Raw genomic sequence first — 19746 nt, forward strand, 5'->3', positions numbered from 1 at the left:
TCAAAAGCACGATGTTTTGTGCAGCTCCTCCATTTCTGAAGAGATATGCTAAATTCTGCGTTTTTAAGTAATTAATTCTAGGCTCTTTGAGTCACAGAAAACCCCTTTTATAATCACCTTATATTTTCTCTTCTCTTTAAGTCCTTCAAATACATTATTTATGGATTTGTAAACACTGTGACTATAGCTATTTTTCTCATCTTTAAAATTAGGGCATTAAGAGTACTCACTTCATAGAATTTCTGTAAGCATTGGATGAGATAATGAAGTCAAGATACAACATATTGTCTGCCACATAATGGACATTGTGTAGATAAAAGATATTGTCCCATTATTACGTGTAGTAGTTTCAAAGCTTCCCTTTGTTTTTTGAAGAGATGCACCATACTTGAACCATATTGAAAGTGAAAGTCACTCAGTCATGTCTGACTCTTTGTGACCCCATACAGACCATGGACTTCTCCAAGCTAGAATACTGGAGTGGGTAGCTGTTCCCTTCTCCAGGGGATCTTCCCAACCCAGGGATCGAACCCAGGTCTCCTGCATTGTAGGTGGATTTTTTTACCAGCTGAGCCACAAGGGAAGCCCAAGAATACTGGAGTGGGCAGCCTATCCCTTCTCCAGCAGATCTTACCAACCCAGGAATTGAACTGGGGTCTCCTGCATTGCAGGCAGATTCTTTGCCAACTAAACTATCAGGGAAGCCCAAGAACCATATTGAACTTATTTTAAATATATATTTATGTACATAATTTTATTTAATATTTATATACCTCACAACTTGTCACATGAATAAATTATCAGCCTCATCCAAAATCTACAGAAAATCTTTCCCTCTATTCAAAGAACTAACAGGCAAAAGAAAAAGCCTTTTTAATGGATTTGAAGCCACATTTTTATTTTAGAAGATATTTATCTATAAATAATATAGAATAACTGAATTCATTTAACAAGTCTTAAATAAATGCTAGTCTAAAACTTTCTTCTTGAAGAGGAAAGAGAGAAACATAAAATCCATACCCAGAAACTTTCCTGATGGTCCGGTGTCTAAGACTCCTTGCTCCCAAGTAAGGGGGCCTGAGTTCAGTCCCTGCTCAGGGAACTAGCTCCCATGTGCACAAAGCTGCATTCTGCAACTGAAAGATCCCCTGTGCTGCAACTAAGACCCAGCACAGCCAAATAAATAAACTAAAAATTTTTTTAATCCATATACAAGAGACAAGCAATGGCCTCAATGTAGAAGAATTAAATTAAAAAACACATTAACACACAGCTTTTTTCTTTTGTTAGAAATGTGTATTTACTCACTTTATCTCTATTTGCTTAGAGTGGACAGTTTGTGTATCTTTACCTCAAATTGGTTAATAGGTTTGGCCTTTTTAAAAATATGCAGCGCTCTCATTTCAGTTTCAGATTATTTGGTTTGGATGTGGTGGGTAAATTTTTTGTGACAGTAAGCCAGTGCTTATTATGCATGGGGGACTCTAGTAGAAATGCAATATTTTGTACTAATTGCTAACGGAACGATCTGTAATTTCAGCTGCATGATTTGCCCCTTACATGTGCCCAGCTATAACAATCTGAATTTAGTACTGCATTTGTTAATATTAGACACAAATTTATCCTGACACTTTCATAGGCAAAGCCTCAGAAACATTTAGTCATGTAAAATATAATCATAGTCTTAAAATATTTGCTTTTTGCTCCCATGCATTTCAGGCAGAATCTCATTTTATAACTTATCTCTATTGCTTAACAGGAGAATGGTTCGGAGAGGTTCCTTGGGGATCTTGATTACATGATAGGTGTTATGAGTAGTTACTGCACCCTTATCAAAGAACAATGTTTATGTAATGTGAATATTCCTTGTCTCTGTGCACACTTCAGATCTTTCCTATCGTACTGAATTAAATGTGGTTTTAATTTGCATCCCATTTCCAGTGTTTGTTGCCAGACGTTTCAGACTTTTTGAGGACAAATGAAAGTAGCTTGCGGTGTAAGTTAAATATTTTGTGTCAGGATAAAATTAGCAAACCATTATGTAAAGGGCACATTTCCCCATGTGTTTACCTTATAACTGCAGGAACTAGACTTGTACAGAAGCTTTGAAAAAACCCCATAGCTGTCATATTCATAAGTCTTTCTGACCCATTTGGATATGTGTTAGTATATTACTTGGAGCATACTATAAAACTTAGCCTTCACTTATGGAAATATGCTTGTACTTTGTTCCCCCAAAAGCAAATACAGAGCATAAGACATAGTATAATAATAGACCTTTGGACACAGAGGCATAAAATGGAATTATGAGTCCTTGAAAGAGCAATTAAGTACATTTTCATTTCAACAACTGAAGATGAGGAACCAAAACAGATGGACAGGGGGTAGAATAAATGAGAGAAAAATCCGTATTCATCACGCCTCTTGGCATTCTAGCTCACCAATTTACTCTGCAGTGTTTTACAGTAAATCAGACCTAGTTCTGCATTCCAGCCCCTGATTTATGCTTGTATGAAGTAAAAACTGAAATTACTGAGAAAACTTTTCCCTGGAAGTTTCTGGAACCATCAGTGAGGAGCCTCAAGCCATACCATTATCAATGAGCTGACTCAATTCCTCTTAGAAATGGGTAGGTTATAAATTCTAAATAAGTTAGAGAAAGAACTAGCAATGTATTCTGAATAACACCCTACCCTAAAAAGCATAGTGAAATGTCATATTATCAAGTATCTTTCAAGATCTTGAAAGTGAAAAAGAGCACACTGCTTGCTTCTGTGCTGAAAACATCTGCCCAAAATACATGTTCACTAGAGGTTGAATGGAACTTTTAAAATGGTAATAACTCTGTGATCTTCTCCAAAATGTTTTTTGCTCTCCTTTCACAAAGATAGTAGTAAACAAATATTTGTTTATTGCTTACTATGCGCAAGACATTTTCTTAGGCACTGTAACCAAAGCTGATTAAGGTCCCTTCTCTGGTGATAGAGAAACAATTTAAAAATCCCTAAAATGAAAATATAGCTTATACATGCATGAGTGTTAAGATAACAAGACAAAGGGAATACAACAGTGATGTGTGAGGACAGTAATTTCAGAGTCATCAGGGCTGACTCCTCCAAGAAAGTAACACTTGAGCCCTGGCCCTGATTCTCCAGGAGTCACATAGGTGAAGATGAAGAAAGAAGTGTTCTCGACAGAGGAGACAGCAAGTAAAATGACCTCTTTCTTCCAAACCCCATCTCCCTTTAGGATAGAGAATCTGTAAAGTTTGTCATCTGGCCCAGTGGTTCTAAACTCTGCTACATGATAGAATCATCTGGTATCTTTTAAATGTACTGATGCCTGGGCCTTACCACAAACCCATCAAATCAGAGTCTCTGGAGGTGGCTAGGGGAAACACTGGACATCTGTATTTTTGTAAATGGCCATGATTCGAATATGCAGCAAGATGGAGAGCCACTGACCCACAGCAGTGCATCTCAAATATTAACATGCAGAGATCACAGGGGAATCTTTCTGAAATGCAGATTCTGATTCACTGGATCTGGGATGGGGCCCAAGCTCCTAATAAGCTCCCAGGTGATGTGATTGCTGCTGATACAGTAGTTATCCAAAGTGTGGTGCCCAGGAACAAAGAATTAATATTCACCTGGAAGCTTGCTAGAAAAGCACATGCTTAGTCAGAGAATCAGAAACCAGACCATTCAATCACCTCTCAAATCAGAAATGCTAGGGGTATGGCCCAGCCTTCTGTGATTTAAGAAAACCCTTCAGATGACTCTGAAACCCATTCAAGTTTGAGGACTAAACTGGGTCTTGGTGTTTAGACAGAGTCAATTTGGTACCTAATTGTGTTCCAACTTGTGTGTTCCATGATTGGTTCATGTTTACAGGTCTGTTGAAACTTCTCAAGCACTTAACATTGAGCTGAGGGTTTGATGCCACAGCCTTCTCTTCCTTTTACTTAGTTTCCATTTAAAGCAAATCCTGTCTCATTCTGGATAGAAGAGAAAGAGATCCAGCTCTAGTTTGTCAGACCTCACTTCTTGCTTCCAAAGCCTCTTTGTTCATTTAGCTTGCAAGCCACCAGGAGCTTAGAGCACCCCTGCAGGTGACGCTCCACACTCACCGGTGTCACCTGCAAAGAGGTGATATGCTATAGCCCTGCTAGGGCAGTTTAGTCCCTGTGAAGGAATATTGTGACTCATGTCCAACTGCCATCCTATCAAAAAATCACTCTGTACTACTTTGTTTACAAGCATCAGTTAATGGTTTTCTCTCCATTGGGCAGCTCAGGGGAGTTTAGTTTAGAGAACTATTGAATCCTTGCCAGTTTGGGGCATGAGGCAAAGCAGCTCCAGATCTCAGTATTTTTCATGGTATCTATTTTCATCTCTTTTAACATGTGTGTAGTTTTGATACCTCCATATGGAGAATATAAGCTAGAAATTGTATCTATAGGCTGATTGCTTATTGTGAACAATGTCAGATTCGTGATCTCCAAAGAAGATTTAGCTTCAGGATCTGGGGCCAGGCTTGATCACTCAAGATCTTTTGTGTAGACAGAGTTTTATTAAAGTATAAAAAGGGACAGAGAAAGCTTCTGACATAGACATCAGAAGGGGTACGGAGAATGCCCCACTTGCTAGTCTTAGCAAGAGAGCTATATACTTTTTCAGTTGGTTATTTCAGTAAATCAAAAGAATGTCTCAGGATTGTAAGGGTCTTACCAGACCCACTCCAACAACATACATTTTAAGATAACAGGACTAAAACTAACAACAGAAAGATCTTCCCAGACCCAGTCCCACAATTTACATTTTAAGATGACAGGATTAGTCAGAAGGTTCTCAAGAAGGAAAAACGTATCCTCAAGCAGGCTACATTGTTGTTATATAATCACTGGTACAAAGTTTAAGGAAAAACATATCCTTGAGCAAGATGAGTTATTTTGTTGTATAATCATCAGCTCTGGGCTTAAAGAAAAAAACATTTGTCGTTTTCTCCTCTTCACGATCCCCAGACCCCTTTCTCCTCAGGGACCCTGGACTTCTTATCAACCTACCTAAGTAAGAACTGACTCTCTCAATACATGGATGCATATAATAAATATGGTAGCACATGCTTCTTGGCATGGAGAAGCTATACCTCATTTCTCCAATGGGCAAAGAGTGAAAAAAAATTTTTGAACTAAAAATCCAAGCTGAATAGGTATATTTTATAAAGTCTCCAAAAGAATCAATATATTTTAATTGTAGAAATTGTACTATTAATGAGTTAGTGTGATAGTGGTAAAGAAACCTTTTTTTTCCTCTCTATTACCATCCAGGCCCCTTCTATCCTTACCAACTTTGAATAGTCCCTCTTTCTAATTAGTGAAAAAATATATAGGTAGAACACTAGCACTCTTTGCTACTTTAAGAATAAGTTTTGCTGACTTTCGGCAGTTATTTATCCACAAGACGGGGTTAGGTTAATCATCAAAGTAGAAATCTGTGGGACTGCATCTAATAGTGAGTGATAATGCACTGAGTAACTGAAGAGGAATAGTTGGCAAATACATAAGTGAATAAGTAAGTAAATAAATAGATTTCATCAGGAAGGGAAAAAAAAAACCCGCAAATTGTAAAGAGAAGAGTTCTTTTGACTTGTAAAAAAAACTCCTTATCATTAGAAGTTAAGCTAAAGAGTCATACAGTTTTTGTATATTTAATACATGAAGCATGTGGGGACCCAATTGCTACAGATTCTCCACAGCTCTATCTCAGGGACCACTGTATACATTTTTAGATTCCAAAGCATATTTTATTCCCAGTTATGGATTTTCTGTACACTGATCAGGTGGCATTTCTGGGGTATTTATAAATGCTGTATTCCGGGTCTTACATCTTCTTTAGTTCTTAAGCAATGCATTCATTTCCTCTCAAAATCCATTGGCCCCTCTTCTCTGGTTCCTCAGTTTATCTCATCATCCACGTCTCAGGTTCTGGGTGACACGCGTGTCTGCTCTTTTGTTGTTGTTTTCATCTTTTAAAAGTGTTAATTATTTGAGATGAGAAACATCATCTTTCTCAGAAGGATACTTAGCCCATAAAATATTTCGTAGCTGAAATCTTTGCACATCTGTCTGGGATGCTTAGCAGAAGTCAATATTCTTTGCCATTTCCCTTTCACAGTTTGTGGAGATGAATGCACCGGCCTTCTTCTCGGTGACTTGGCTCGCCTGGAGCAGATGGCCACAAGCATCAACCTCACTGGCCCGCTGCCCGCTCCATATAAAATTCTGTATGGTCTTGAAAATATGACTCAGGAACTCAAGGTAGGTTGGAGCGGTAACAGCAAAAGTTGGGATAAAAGATGACAGAGCTTCCCCAGGGGGAATTGCCCTAATTGGTAAATGCACTTCCCATTGTTCCAAATTAAGGCAGGCTGCTATTAGGGAAATTCAGAGGCTTTCTAAACCAGTTTTTCAGACTTGAAACTACAATTTACTGATTGCTCTTAAGGGAAAAGAGGCTCATGTACCCCTAGTGTTTGGCCTAAATCAATTTTATTATGTATGTTAAATATGTGCAAACATAAAATCAGATATGAACTCCTTATACTTAATAGCTCTATAAAATCAAAACAAATTAATTCTTTCAAAAGTCATAAAAACCAGTAAAATTCAAATTAAAAACATTAATATAAAGTAACATGATTTTTGCTGAATGCAAATTGCTACTTACAACAAGAGAATGATGCTGACTACTTCCACACAGGTTCTTTCATCAGCACGTGACATGCGGTAACTCAATTCTACCTTTCCACAATTTGAACTAGAGAACTCCTTGTGAGAGGACCTGAAATGCCATTTGGCATCATTGACAAGTTTGCACGATTTATATGCTCAGTCCACCCTTTGATCAAACAGGCATGCCAATGTAGGCACTGAGAGCAGGAGGTTGTGTGACTCTCTCAGGTTCCCAGCCTAGGGTCCAGAAATGCTTGCATTAACATTTAAGTTTACTATCAGAATGAAAACACAAGGTGAAAATTTTATACTGGAGAATGAGGAAACATTTGAACGTACTTTTTGTTGCAGGGGAAAACCCATTCTAAGACCTTGTTACAGCTTTCAGTAGTTGATGGGATATGGCAGAAATGTTAAGGAAATTGAGGTTGTTTCATCTGATTTAAAAAAAAGAGAGAGATGAAAAGTGACAACTTATATACTATCAGTCAATTACCAAATATTTATTGAGAAAGTCTGGAATGACCAGTACTGTACTTGGTTCTCTGAGGGTTTCACAACCCCTAATGCATGCAGTCACTACCTTTAGGAAGGTTATGGTTTAAAAAAATAATTATATGGTTTAAAAAAATAATTAAACAATTAGCAAAACTATTACCACGAGCTTTATAGGCATTTGACATACAGTAGTGTTCAAGATCAGAGAAATAGATAAGATCCAGAGTAAGCAGGGAAAATATATCATTAATGAAAGTGTAATTTGTGTTAGAACTTGAAAGATAGAAACAATTTCAACAGGCAGAGAATTATTGGTAAGACTGGGGGAGAATGTCTAAGATTTATTCATTAGGCACTGGCAGACAGTCTTCTAGGAAATACATTCTTTAATTCAGACCACAGCTTTTAAAGTAAGTATTATTATCCCTATTTACTAGAAGAAGAAACTGGTCATGATGATAGCAAGAATAGGTAGCATGTATTGATGAGTGTATCTGTGCTAGGCAATTGACTGAAGTCTTACATGAATTATCACACATAGAGCGCCAAAAATCCAAGAGGTGGGAAAGGAGTAATGTATCATTTACATTTTTCTCACATAGTCAGGCAGGGACACTGAGTCATAGAGAAGTTTCAAGTGCGACCAAAGGTCACGTGGTTGCTAGGTACAGAGCTGAGATTTGAAAAGAGTCAGTGTGACTGTAGGGCCGGAGACAATGGCACCACCTTCACACAGTTCAGAGGGGAAGCAGCTCAGCCCACCGCTGGTGAGATCTCTTTGACCCCTAGCCCATCCATACATACTCTTGCCACTGGATCCACGAGAGCCGTGTGCACAGAGGCAGAAGTGTGAATGAGCAAGACCTGTCTTGGAGACATTAGAAGTCAGGTCTGCTAGTGAAAGACAAGACTGGAGGCTTTAGCGGGGCTGGGTGGTATGAAGGACAACCTTGAATGCCAGGCAGAGGAATCCTAGTTTACATTAGAAGCCTAGCATTCAGGAATGCAAAGAGTTCTAATAAAATGCTGACCAGTTATTGAATATGGGAAGAACACAAAGACAGAAAATTGAGCTAGAGAAGCAAATGCTTCAGTGAGACATAAAAAAATTTAAAGTAATAACTTATGCAATGAATGAATTTCTGAAGGGCCCTCTGAAAGACATTCCAATCTATGGACCTCAACCAAGCCAGAGGGTTCAATTACCTGTTTCCTTATGGCTGGGTGTTGGTTAGAATGATTTTATTTTCCTTAAATTCCAATCTTTCTTGATTCTGTTTGTGTTCCTCTTCCATTGTTTAATATCTGGAATCCCATTTTAATATTATAAATCATTAAGCAAGTTAGATATACCCTTTGTTCGGTTCCTTTAACTGTGTCAGTGCTCCCTGGGTTCCAGTCACAGATGACCTGGGACACACATGACCTGGATTCACTAACTTGATGCCACAAAGGACACTGCACAGCATGTGGGATTTGGGTGTGCCTCAGTAACAGGGCATTAAAAATCACTCAGAGTATTGGGGTTTATGCTAAGGAATTGGGGAACAGTTTCAAGGAAACAGAGGTTTGTATTGGATTGGGTGCTCATAGGAAGTGGAAATAATTCTGTAATGAAATATTCTAATGAATCTTATCTAGAATAAGGAAGAAAAAGAGAAGTTAAAGCTATAGTTAGTGAGGAAGCAGTGGTCACTCATATTAGCCAGAAAATGGAATTCAGGCTATTTTTGTGGTCTGCACAGAGACCATGTTTTTATCTGCGTTTAGACACGATTATGGAATGGTCTCATTTTTTGTTTCATTCATCACTGTCACAGAATGATCCCATCTACTGTTAGTGTTGTGAGATTGATAATGTTCAATAAGAGAGGAAAATGTACCAGCTGTGAGTGCCAGGCCAGCTCCTACAACGCTGACACCATGCAGTTAGTTAGCACCCAGCCAGGTCCCTCTGTCAGGGCTCCTGTCCTCAAAGAAAGAAGTGATAAACCTATAAACTGTATCTCTGGTGATTAATGTAGGGGCCTTAAAGATTCAGACGTGGTTCATCTTGCCTCTGCTTCTTACTGGCTATGCTTTGGGGTCTCTTCAAGCCACAGTTTTCTACCTACAAAATGAAGTAACATTTTTATCTCATAGAGCTGTTGTAAAAACTAAATGAGACAATGCAAAACCAAAAGACCTGGCACGTAGTAATGTCTTAATAAACTGCAGCAGTCTGTTATTTGCCAGGTTATTCTGCACAGTGCTTTGTGTCTAAGTGCCCAGTTGAAGTAGTTGCTCTCTTCTCTGAAGGTGAGAAAGCCAAGTTCTTTGTATATAAAGGAAAAATGTGTTCTGTTAAATGTTCAACCTATGATCGCTGCAAGACCATTTACTCAAAATCATATGGAATGAAATCTCTTTTCAGCATTTGCTCTCACCTCAGCGGGACCCGGAGAGGCTCATTCAGGTGGCAGAAGGCAGTCTGAACACACTGGTGACAGAAATGAATGAACTTCTGACCAGGGTAAGTTGGCAAAATCATGCTGCTTCTTAAAGCAGACAGATTATATATAATTAAGGAAAATTACTTCAAATTTCTGAAATGCAAATCTTGTTCTTCCTAAATCCAAATTTGGTGCATGCAATCGATTTATTTTTGACTTGCTACTTCTGCCTCAGATAAAATCTGAGAACCCAGTACCACAAGAAAAGATTGGGATAAAGACTTGGGAAGTATCAAGGCCAATGTTTAGAAATATCAGAATGACACTATATTTTGAGAACTCTATCCACTAGCTTCCATAGATTCTGGATTCCCAAATCCCTGTCTCTGACTACATAAGGAAAAAGATAAGCAAATGAAAATACGTGTAGTCTCTTGGATTTTATCATGGGATATTTGCATTTGTATATTAATAGAAATACAGTCTAAATCTGTATTGCCCCACAAAAGAGGAAGTCTTATTTATCAAGAAAATCCAAAGCACTTAAGACACTTTTTAAAGTCAGAATGCAAATCCATGTTGTGTTTATCAGACTTTTTAAGATATTGGGAGTTTTAAATTTTCAAAACTGCAAGAGGGTTAAGGTTCTTTTCCCTTGCAGAGAATAAGAAAACAGCATAAAGTTCGCCATCTTGTGGCCAGAAAAATGCATGAAATGGAAAACTGGCCTGGAATTCAGGGGTCCGTTCTGATTCTCAAAGAACTTTACATGACAAAAAATATTGGAGCTAGAAGGTTCTTGCAGATTATCTAGTCCGTTTTTTAAAGAAGAAATCCCTCAGGCCATAATACGGAAATGACTTAGAAATGGCTGTCTTCAAGGACCTCAGGAGGACTTAGTTTATGGATTCCCACGGTTGCAATACCATTTCCACCTAACCTGCTGCTGGCTTATTAGAATTTCCACAGGGAAATCAAATGGAATTCTCAGCACCTGATGCTGAACAATGTCCCTCAGGTTACAAATAGCCTACTAAACACTTTTTCAGGATTTCTTCCCAGTGATGTGGAATGTACAAATACAAAATTTCTTGCCAAATGTAGTTAGATATTAGATTAGTGAGTCTATTTATCTCATATCAATTTAATATTTTGCAATTTTATGTTTGTTCTGTGAATACACTAAATAAGAGCTTTTAAGCGGATCATGCGAAAGTAATCTCAGTTCAACAGGCACACACAAATGTTCCCCACATACAAAGCCCAAGCTAAGTGTTGGCAGGTGACGGATAAAAATGAGGCCCAGTCTGTCTTCAAGGAGCTTGTAGTCTCGTGTGTGTGTGTGTGTGTGTGTGTGTATACATCAGCATTTAAGTATGTGGAGACAAGTGCAAGTAAATATATAATACAGCATGAAATAAAAGAATGTAACTGAGAAGTACACATAAATGGATTAATGTCATCTTGTTAAGGGTGATTAGGGAAAAATTCCATGGAACGGTGGCATTTCGTTCACTGATTCATTTAATTAATCCAGAGTCGGACACGACTGAAATGACTTAGCAGTGGCGAGGATTGAACATGTTCTAGATACTATAGCAGAATGACAGACACTGGGAAAAGAGGTATAAGCAAAACTGACGCTGTGGCTGCTGTCATTGAGCTGATTACAGCCAAATGCTCTGAGTCTTTACTATTACTGTTACTTTGTTATTTCTTGACCTACATCCTTTCATCTTCCCAGAAGCCTCTCCCATACTAAATTTCTTAAAATGGACTTAGTACTTTTGAGTAGTGTAAAGCAAAATTGACTGGAAAATACTGAGATTTTCCATAGGCTCCCCTGACCCAAGACACAAATAGCCCCCACATTATCAACGTCCCCCCCACGGAGTGACACATTTGTTACAACGGATAAATCTACACTGACAAATCATTATCACTCAAAATCATAGCTTACTTTAGGCTTCACTCTTGGTGTTGTACAATCTTTCAGTTCAGTTCAGTTCAGTCGCTCAGTCGTGTCCAACTCTTTGCGACCCCATGAATCGCAGCACGCCAGGCCTCCCCTGTCCATCACCAACTCCTGGAGTTCACAATTTTGACAAATGTTTAATGACATGTCTCCACCTTTATAGTGTCATTTAGAGTACTTTTATGGCTCTAAAAGTCCCCCATCCTCTGTCTTTTCACCTCTCCCTCCTCCTTAACCCTTGGCAACCACTGCTCTTTTTACTGTCTCTGTATATCATATAGTTAGAATTATATAGTATGTAACCTTTCCAGATTGGCTTCTTTCACTTAGTAATATACATTGAAGTTTCATTCATGTCTTTTGGTGTCTTGATAGCTCATTTCTTTTAAGTGGTGAGCAGTGTTCCATTTTCTGGATGTACCAAGTTTATTTATCCATTCACCTACTGAAGGACACTTTGGTTGCTTCTAAGCTTTGGCAATATTTGAGTAAAGCTGCTATTAGCATCCAAATATATGTTTTCAATTTATTTGTGTAAAAACCAAAGAATGCAATTGCTCTATCATATGGTAAGAGTATGTTTAGTTTTGCAAAAAATCACCAAACTGTCTTCCAGGGTGGCTGTACCATTTTGCATTTCCCAGCAGCAATGAGTAAGAGTTCCTATTGCTCCACATCCTCACCAGCATTTGGTGTTGTCAGTGTTTTGAATTTTGACCATTCTAATAGGTGCATGCTGGCAAAGTCTGAGGGCAGGAGAAAAGGGGTTGACAAAGGATGGTTGGATAGCATCACCAACACAACGGACATGAGTTAGAGCATAGAGCATATTCACAGAAACAGTGAAAGACAAGAAAGCCTGGCAAGCCACAGTCTGCCAATGAGTTGGACACTACTTCGCAACTAGACAACAGCAACAGTAGGTGTATAGTAGTATCTCAGTCTTATATTAATTTACAATTCCCTAAGGATAGACAATCTTGAGCACTTTTATATGCTTACTTGCCATCTGTATAGCTTCTTTGGTATGATGTCTATTCAGATCTTGCTGTGGATTGAATGCATGTATCCTCTCCAAAATTCCTATGTTGAAATACTAAACCTCCCCGCCTCAAGGTAATGATATTAGGAAATGAGGCTGTAGGAAGGTATTTAGGTCATTAAGGCAGAGCCCTCATGAAGGGAATTCAGTTCAGTTCAGTCGCTCAGTCGTGTCCAACTCTTTGTGACCCCATGAATTGCAGCTCGCCAGGCCTCCCTGTCCATCACCAACTCCCGGAGTTCATCCAAACTCATGTCCATCGAGTCAGTGATGCCATCCAGCCATCTCATCCTCTGTCGTCCCCTTCTCCTCCTGCCCCCAATCCCTCCCAGCATCAGGGTCTTTTTCAATGAGTCAACTCTTCACATGAGGTGGCCAAAGTATTGGAGTTTCAGCCTCAGCATCAGTCCTACCAATGAACACCCAGGACTGATCTTTAGGGTGGATTGGTTGGATCTCCTTGCAGTCCAAGGGACTCTCAAGAGTCTTCTCCAATACTACAGTTCAATAGCATCAATTCTTCAGCACTCAGCTTTCTTCACAGTCCAACTCACATCCATACATGACCACAGGGAAAACCATAGCCTTGACTAGACAGACTTTTGTTGGAAAAGTAGTATCTCTGCTTTTTAATATGCTGTCTAGGTTGGTCATAACTTTCCTTCCAAGGAGTAAGCGTCTTTTAATTTCATGGCTGCAATCACCATCTGCAGTGATTCTGGAGCCCATCATGATTATCGGGGTCTTGAAGATCTTTTTTCTACAGTTCTTCTGTGTATTCTTGCCACCTCTTCTTAATATCTTCTGTTAGGTCCATATCATTTCTGTCCTTTATTGAGCCCATCTTTGCATGAAATGTTCCCTTGGTATCTCTACTTTTCTTGAAGAGATCTCTAGTCTTTCCCATTCTGTTGTTTTCCTCTGTTTCTTTGCATTGATCCCTGAGGAAGGCTTTCTATCTCTCCTCACTATTCTTTGGAACTCTGCATTCAAATGGGAATATCTTTCCTTTTCTCCTTTGCTTTTCACTTCTCTTCTTTTCACAGCTATTTGTAAGGCCTCCTCAGACAGCCATTTTGCTTTTTTGCATTTCTTTTCCATGGGGATGGTTTTGATCCCTGCCTCCTGCACAGTGTCACAAACCTCCATCCGTAGTTCTTCAGGCACTCTGTCTATCAGATCTAGTCCCTTAAATCTATTTCTCACTTCCACTGTATAATCATAAGGGATTTGATTTAGGTCATACCTGAATGGTCTAGTGGTTTTCCCTACTTTCTTCAATTTCAGTCTGAATTTGGCAATAAGGACTTCATGATCTGAGCCACAGTCAGCTCCCGGTCTTGTTTTTGCTGACTGTATAGAGCTTCTCCATCTTTGGCTGCAATTAGTCCCATATAAAAGGGGCCTCAAAAGAGATCCTTTGCCCTTTCCTGACCATGTAAGCACAAAGTGAAAAGACACTACCTATGAGATGTTATTTTGTACTTCTTGATCTCTAAAACTGTGAGAAAAAACTTCTGTCATTTACAAGCCACCTAATGTGAGGTATTTTGTTATAGCAGCAGACTCTACCATCTGGGCCTCCCTGGTGGTTCAGTTGGTAAACAGTCTGCTTGCAATGTGGGAAACCCAGGTTTGATCCCTGGGTTGGGAAAATCCCCTAGAGAAGGAAGTAGATAACCCCTCCCATATTCCTGCCTTGAGAATTCCATGGACAGGGCATCCTGGCGGGCTACAGTCCATGGAGTCGCAAAGAGTTGGACACAACTAAGTGACTGACACTTCACTTAAATGACTAAGACAAGATTTTTCTAATTTTTTAATCAAGGTTTGTTATCATCGTTAAGTGTTCTTTGTGTATTTTGGACAACAGTCTTTTATAAGATAACAGTCTGTGACTTGCCTTCTCATTCTCTGGACAATATTCATCACAGTGAAAAGTTTTTAATTTTAATGAAGCCCAGGTTATCAGTTATTTCTTTGACTGATTGCTTTGGTAATATCTAAAATGTCATCACTATACCTAAAGTTATCTAAATTTTTGCATTTTATATTTAGATCTATTATCCAATTTGAGTTAATTCTAATACTATTTTAAAACAAACTTTTTTATTTTAAAATAGTTTTAGATTTACAGAATAGTTATTGCAAAGATAGTACAGAGATTTCCCATATACTCCATACCCAGTTTCCTCTACTGTTAATATCTTAGTATGATGTATCTTTCACAACCAATGAACTAATATTAATTGATTATTATTACTAAGTGAAGACTCTACTTTATTCAGATTTCTTCACTTTTACTTAATGTCTTTGTATATTTCAGGATCCTATCCAGGACACTACATTACATTTAATCATCATGTCATCTTAGACGGTGTCCTCTAGACTGTGACAGCTTCTTAGACTTTTCTGGTTTGTTGATAATTTTGACAGTTTTGACAAGTTCATGCATTTTGTATGATGTCCCTCCCTTGGGGTTTACCTAATGTTTTTCTCATGATTAGAACAGAGATATGGGTCTGTGTGTGAAAGACCACAGAGATAATGTATCATTTTATCATGTCATATTAAGAACCCATGTCATCAGTATGTCTTATTGGTGTTTATCTTGATCACCTGGCTGATTTGCCAGATTCTCCAGTGGAAAGTATTCTTTTTCCCCATTTCCACACTTCAATACCATTTTTATCCACCCATTCTTCACATTTTGTAACTTGAAAAGCCTAGAAATAAGACTTCTGTAAGTAAATAGCTCCATGATGAAGTGAGGATGGGGAAGAAATAAAAAGGAAATCCTCACTTATTAATTAACCTTGTCCCCACCAGAAAATCATGGAGACCTTCAATATTTAAGTCAAAATGATCGGTTCTTTCTTTTCCTGTGGTCAAGCTGCACAATAATTAAAAGTTGTATTGATACCCATGGAATCATAACTAGAAGACTAAATGTAAATGTCCAATGTGTATGCCTGTGTTGTGCTTAACTGCTTAGTTGTGTCCAACTCTTTGTGACCCTATGGACTGTAGCCCACCAGGCTCCTCTATCCATGGGGATTCTCCAGGCAAAAATACTGGAGGGGGTTGCCATGCCCTCCTAAAGGAGATCTTCCCAACCGCTGAATCTACCAATATGTTTATCTCATAGCCATGAATGGTTCAGCAGATGCGATCAGAATATGAGCACAGGGGCCATAACTTCCTAGTATCTGCGGCTGTGTTAGAGGAGACAGTGCCTTAAACTAGAACTGCATCTTGGAAATACCTGATGCCAGTCTCACCCCCAAATGTGAGGTAATCAGTCCGAGGCCCAATATAAAGGTGGCTCAGCAGTGAAAGGATCCATCTGCAATGCAGGAGATGCATGTTCGATTCCTGGGTGGGGAAGATCCCCTGGAGAAGGAAAGGGCAGCCCACTCTAGTATTCTTGCCTGGGAAATCCCATAGACAGAGGAGCCCGGTGGGTTACTGTCCATGTGATTTCAAAGAGTCAGATATGGCTTAGTGACTAAACAACAATAGGGACTTTCATGAGCTTCCAGATGATTCTGATGCCAGTCAAGACTGAAAACTATTGTCTGCCTAGAGTTATGCGGTGCTTACAGCTCCCTGTCCTATGGAAAGTGCTTTCACTGGTATAGTCAATCTTTTTGACAATCCTTCTCTCTGCTTTGTTATCTGACCAGTTGCTTTATGATTAATACACTTTAATTGTTAAAATATCTGGTGAGTCTGATCCTGCATAGCTAGTATAAGCTGCCATCTCTCCCTCAGGTGCTTATATATTTTATGCTTATCTTTTTCATGATGCAATTAAGTTCTCTAATGGCGGGTGGGGGTTTAGTCACTAAGTCATGTCCAACTCTTGCGACCTCCCATGGACTGTAGCCTGCCCAGCTCCTCTGTCTATGGGATTCTTCAGGCAAGAATACTGGAATGGGTTGCCATTTCCTTGTCTAGGGGATCTTCCTGACCCAGGAATTGAACCCAGGTCTCCTGCCTTTCAGGCAGATTCTTTACCCACTGAGCTATGAGGGAAGCCATTGCTAAAAAAAATAATGTTCCTCCCCCAAATTAATATGTTAAACACTTATTATATATCATATGCAAATATTATATAAGCAAATATTGTATAATTATATATCTTTTAAACATACTTTAATTTATTATCATTTTATTTCCCACTTGGAATGTAAGTTGCTTGAGTATGGGAATCATATGTAACATATTCATAACATCAGACACTATGATCAGTATGGAATACTGAGATGCTTTTTGGTGATAACTCTGTATGTACCTCTATTGCTACTGTCCTGACCTCCATCTTTCATTTCACAGACAAGTTTTTTGAAAAACTTGGAGACAGCTCTGCTTTATCTCACTTCCTGTAGTCTAGAGTTCCACTCCCAGCTTGCTCCCAAAACTGTTTTGACAAGGTAATCAATGGCAAGCTGGTCACTAAATCCAGTGGAAGCTTTATTTTACTTGAATTTCCTACTGCAATTGCCACTTTTGACCCTATATTCCTTCTTAACACACTCTCCTCTCTCTGCCTGTATCTTAATTCTCAGACATTTCATTCTAACACAGAGCTTTTCTGCACGGGTTTTCTTTCGTTGTTGTTTAGTCTTTAAGTCATGTCCAACTCTGAGACCTCATGGACTGTAGCCTGCCAGGCTCCTCTGTCCATGCGATTTCCCAGGCAAGAATATTTGGAGTGGGTTGCCATTTCCTTCTCCAGAGGATCTACCCAACCCAGGAATCGAAGCTGCTTCTCCTGCTTTGGCAGGCAGGGTCTTTACCTCTAAGCCACCAGGGAAGCTATGTTTTCTTTAACCTTGAACTAAACCTCAGCTCATCAAAGTCTACAGTAAGCCTTCTGTGATATTCCAGGCGTGATGGGATTCCTCTTATAATTGTGTTATACCACTGTGCTTTTTCTTCAGTTCGTGATTATAAATTTATTTTCATGATCACTAAACAAATAACTCTCTACCCCACCAGCTCCAAAAGGTTTAAATTGCCAACATTTTTTCGTTTCTACTATTATATTTAAAAGAGAGAGAGAGAGATAACATATAACAAATCATACTTATTTGGAACTTTCAAAACTGACACCTGAAATATTTAAGGAGAAATTTCACAAAGAACTGACTTATTTTTCCCCAGGGTCAGTTGACTGTCTCTGTCCTTGGGCACTGTCTGTCCTAGCAGCTTGTCCTAGCACTTCACTGACCCTTGGATATACAGAAACAGTAGTATCTGAAGATGACCCTTGAGAATATCATGTAAATGATTAGATCTGAAATTTAATTTCAGCAGGAAACTGTGTAAGTCTGCAGATGCAAAGGAGGATGGCAAATAAGCAATGCTGTCTATTTAGTAGTTAGATTTGCTCCATTAGATTCTAGTTTTAACATAAAGAAGGCAGAAAATGAAAGACACTAGTAATATCCAACAAAGAAAATTATGTGCAGGTTTCAAGAGGCACAGTAAGAACTGCTTGAGCTAAAGCAAGAAAGTAACAGCTACATTGTTCAGAAGTAAATGAATGTGTGTCTAATGGTAATGTGTGCTGCCTGGATATAAATATTCTAAAAAAAAAAAAAAAGAACCATGAAACAACCACAAAGAAAATAGAAGAGAAATAAAAGGAAAAAATACCTTGTTGAGTGAACTTGAATGTGAAAAGATAATCAAAGGAAAGAGAAATACTTGCAAAGTAGTGTATAAGGCATCATTTACAAAGGAACACTGGAAAAATTGTAGAACAGAGGTAAGAGAATGTAAAAATAAGAAAGTCTAATGTAGAAAATGAAAGGAAGATTGTACATATTAGGGTAAATGAGAAGACATTTGTCAGATACTAAGGAACAAGATAATAGTGAGTAAGGAGGAAGCTGACTAAGGGATGGGGATGATAATTTAATAAAATGCAAGAAGAGCCAAACGGAATCAGACAGATAGCTCCTATCATGTGGTAGTTAGCATTCATCTGTCACATTATCAATGGCCTGTCCTGGGTGAAACTGATTTTTGTGAATTTCACTTTTACAGTCTAGCACCACTACCCATAGATGGTAATATATTTGTCATTGGCTCCCTTTATGGAGTCTCTCCTGGGTGGGTTTTGACAAGGTGACTCTTCAACTTAATTACTGGGTAATGAAACATGATTTCTAAAAACGTATCTACATGGTATTCTGATATGGATTTTTCAAATATGTTAATTTACTAAAGCCTAAAGCTTCCCAGGTGGCACTAGTAGTAAAGAACACGCCAGCCAGTGCAGGAGACGTAAGAGACACGGGTTCGATTCTTGGGTCGGGAAGATCCCCTGGAGTAGGAAATTGCAACCCACTCCAGTACTCTTGACTAGAGAATCCCATGGACAGAGGAGCCTGGTGGGCTCCAGTCCGTGGGGTTGCAGAGTCGGACACAACTGAGTGACTAAATAGACACAAAGCTTATGCACTTAAAGTATTGCAAAAGCTGGAGCCATGTCCCTCCTCCCACCCAGAATACTTAACTGCTTCATATGTCTTCGCTGTCCTCCAGGATGTTAGCCAAACAGAAGTTAATGTTTGATACTGACAGAATTCACGGCTATGAGACAGAAAATGTATGTCTCATCCCCAGTTCCCTGCGTATGTGTGAGTTCAGATAAGTCACTTAACCTCTTCATAACCTTCCTCCTCACCAGTGTGAAATAGGGATCATGCCCTCTAATGGGAGGCTTCCCAGGCGGCACTAGTGGTAAAGAACCTGCCTGCCAATGCAGGAGACATAAGAGGTGTGGATTCGATCCCTGGGTCAGGAAGAGCCCCTGGAGGAGGACATGGCAACCCACTCCACTATTCTTGCCTAGAGAATCCCATGGACAGAGGAGCCTGGTGGGCTGTAGTCCATAGGGTCGCACAGAGTCAGATATGACTAAAGCGACCTAGCATGTACGCCCTCTGCTGCTAAGTCACTTCAGTCGTGTCCGACTCTGTGCGACCCCATAGATGGTAGCCACCAGGCTCCCCCGTCCCTGGGATTCTCCAGGCAAAAACACTGGAATGAG

General features: G+C 39.2%; 1 protein-coding gene across 2 annotated transcripts in view; it reads left to right on the forward strand.

The window, feature by feature from the left end:
- Positions 1-19746, forward strand: part of LAMA2 (laminin subunit alpha 2) — a 676446-nt gene that overhangs the window by 503524 nt on the left and 153176 nt on the right. For both annotated transcript variants that reach the window (XM_040238873.1, XM_040238874.1), the window contains exons 33-34: positions 6177-6319; positions 9645-9743. In XM_040238873.1, the coding sequence (XP_040094807.1) occupies positions 6177-6319; positions 9645-9743 (242 nt within the window). The remainder of the gene's footprint in view (positions 1-6176; positions 6320-9644; positions 9744-19746) is intronic.

This window comes from Oryx dammah, unplaced genomic scaffold (assembly GCF_014754425.2).
Source record: "Oryx dammah isolate SB20612 unplaced genomic scaffold, SCBI_Odam_1.1 HiC_scaffold_4, whole genome shotgun sequence".
Taxonomy (NCBI): Eukaryota; Metazoa; Chordata; class Mammalia; order Artiodactyla; family Bovidae; genus Oryx; species Oryx dammah.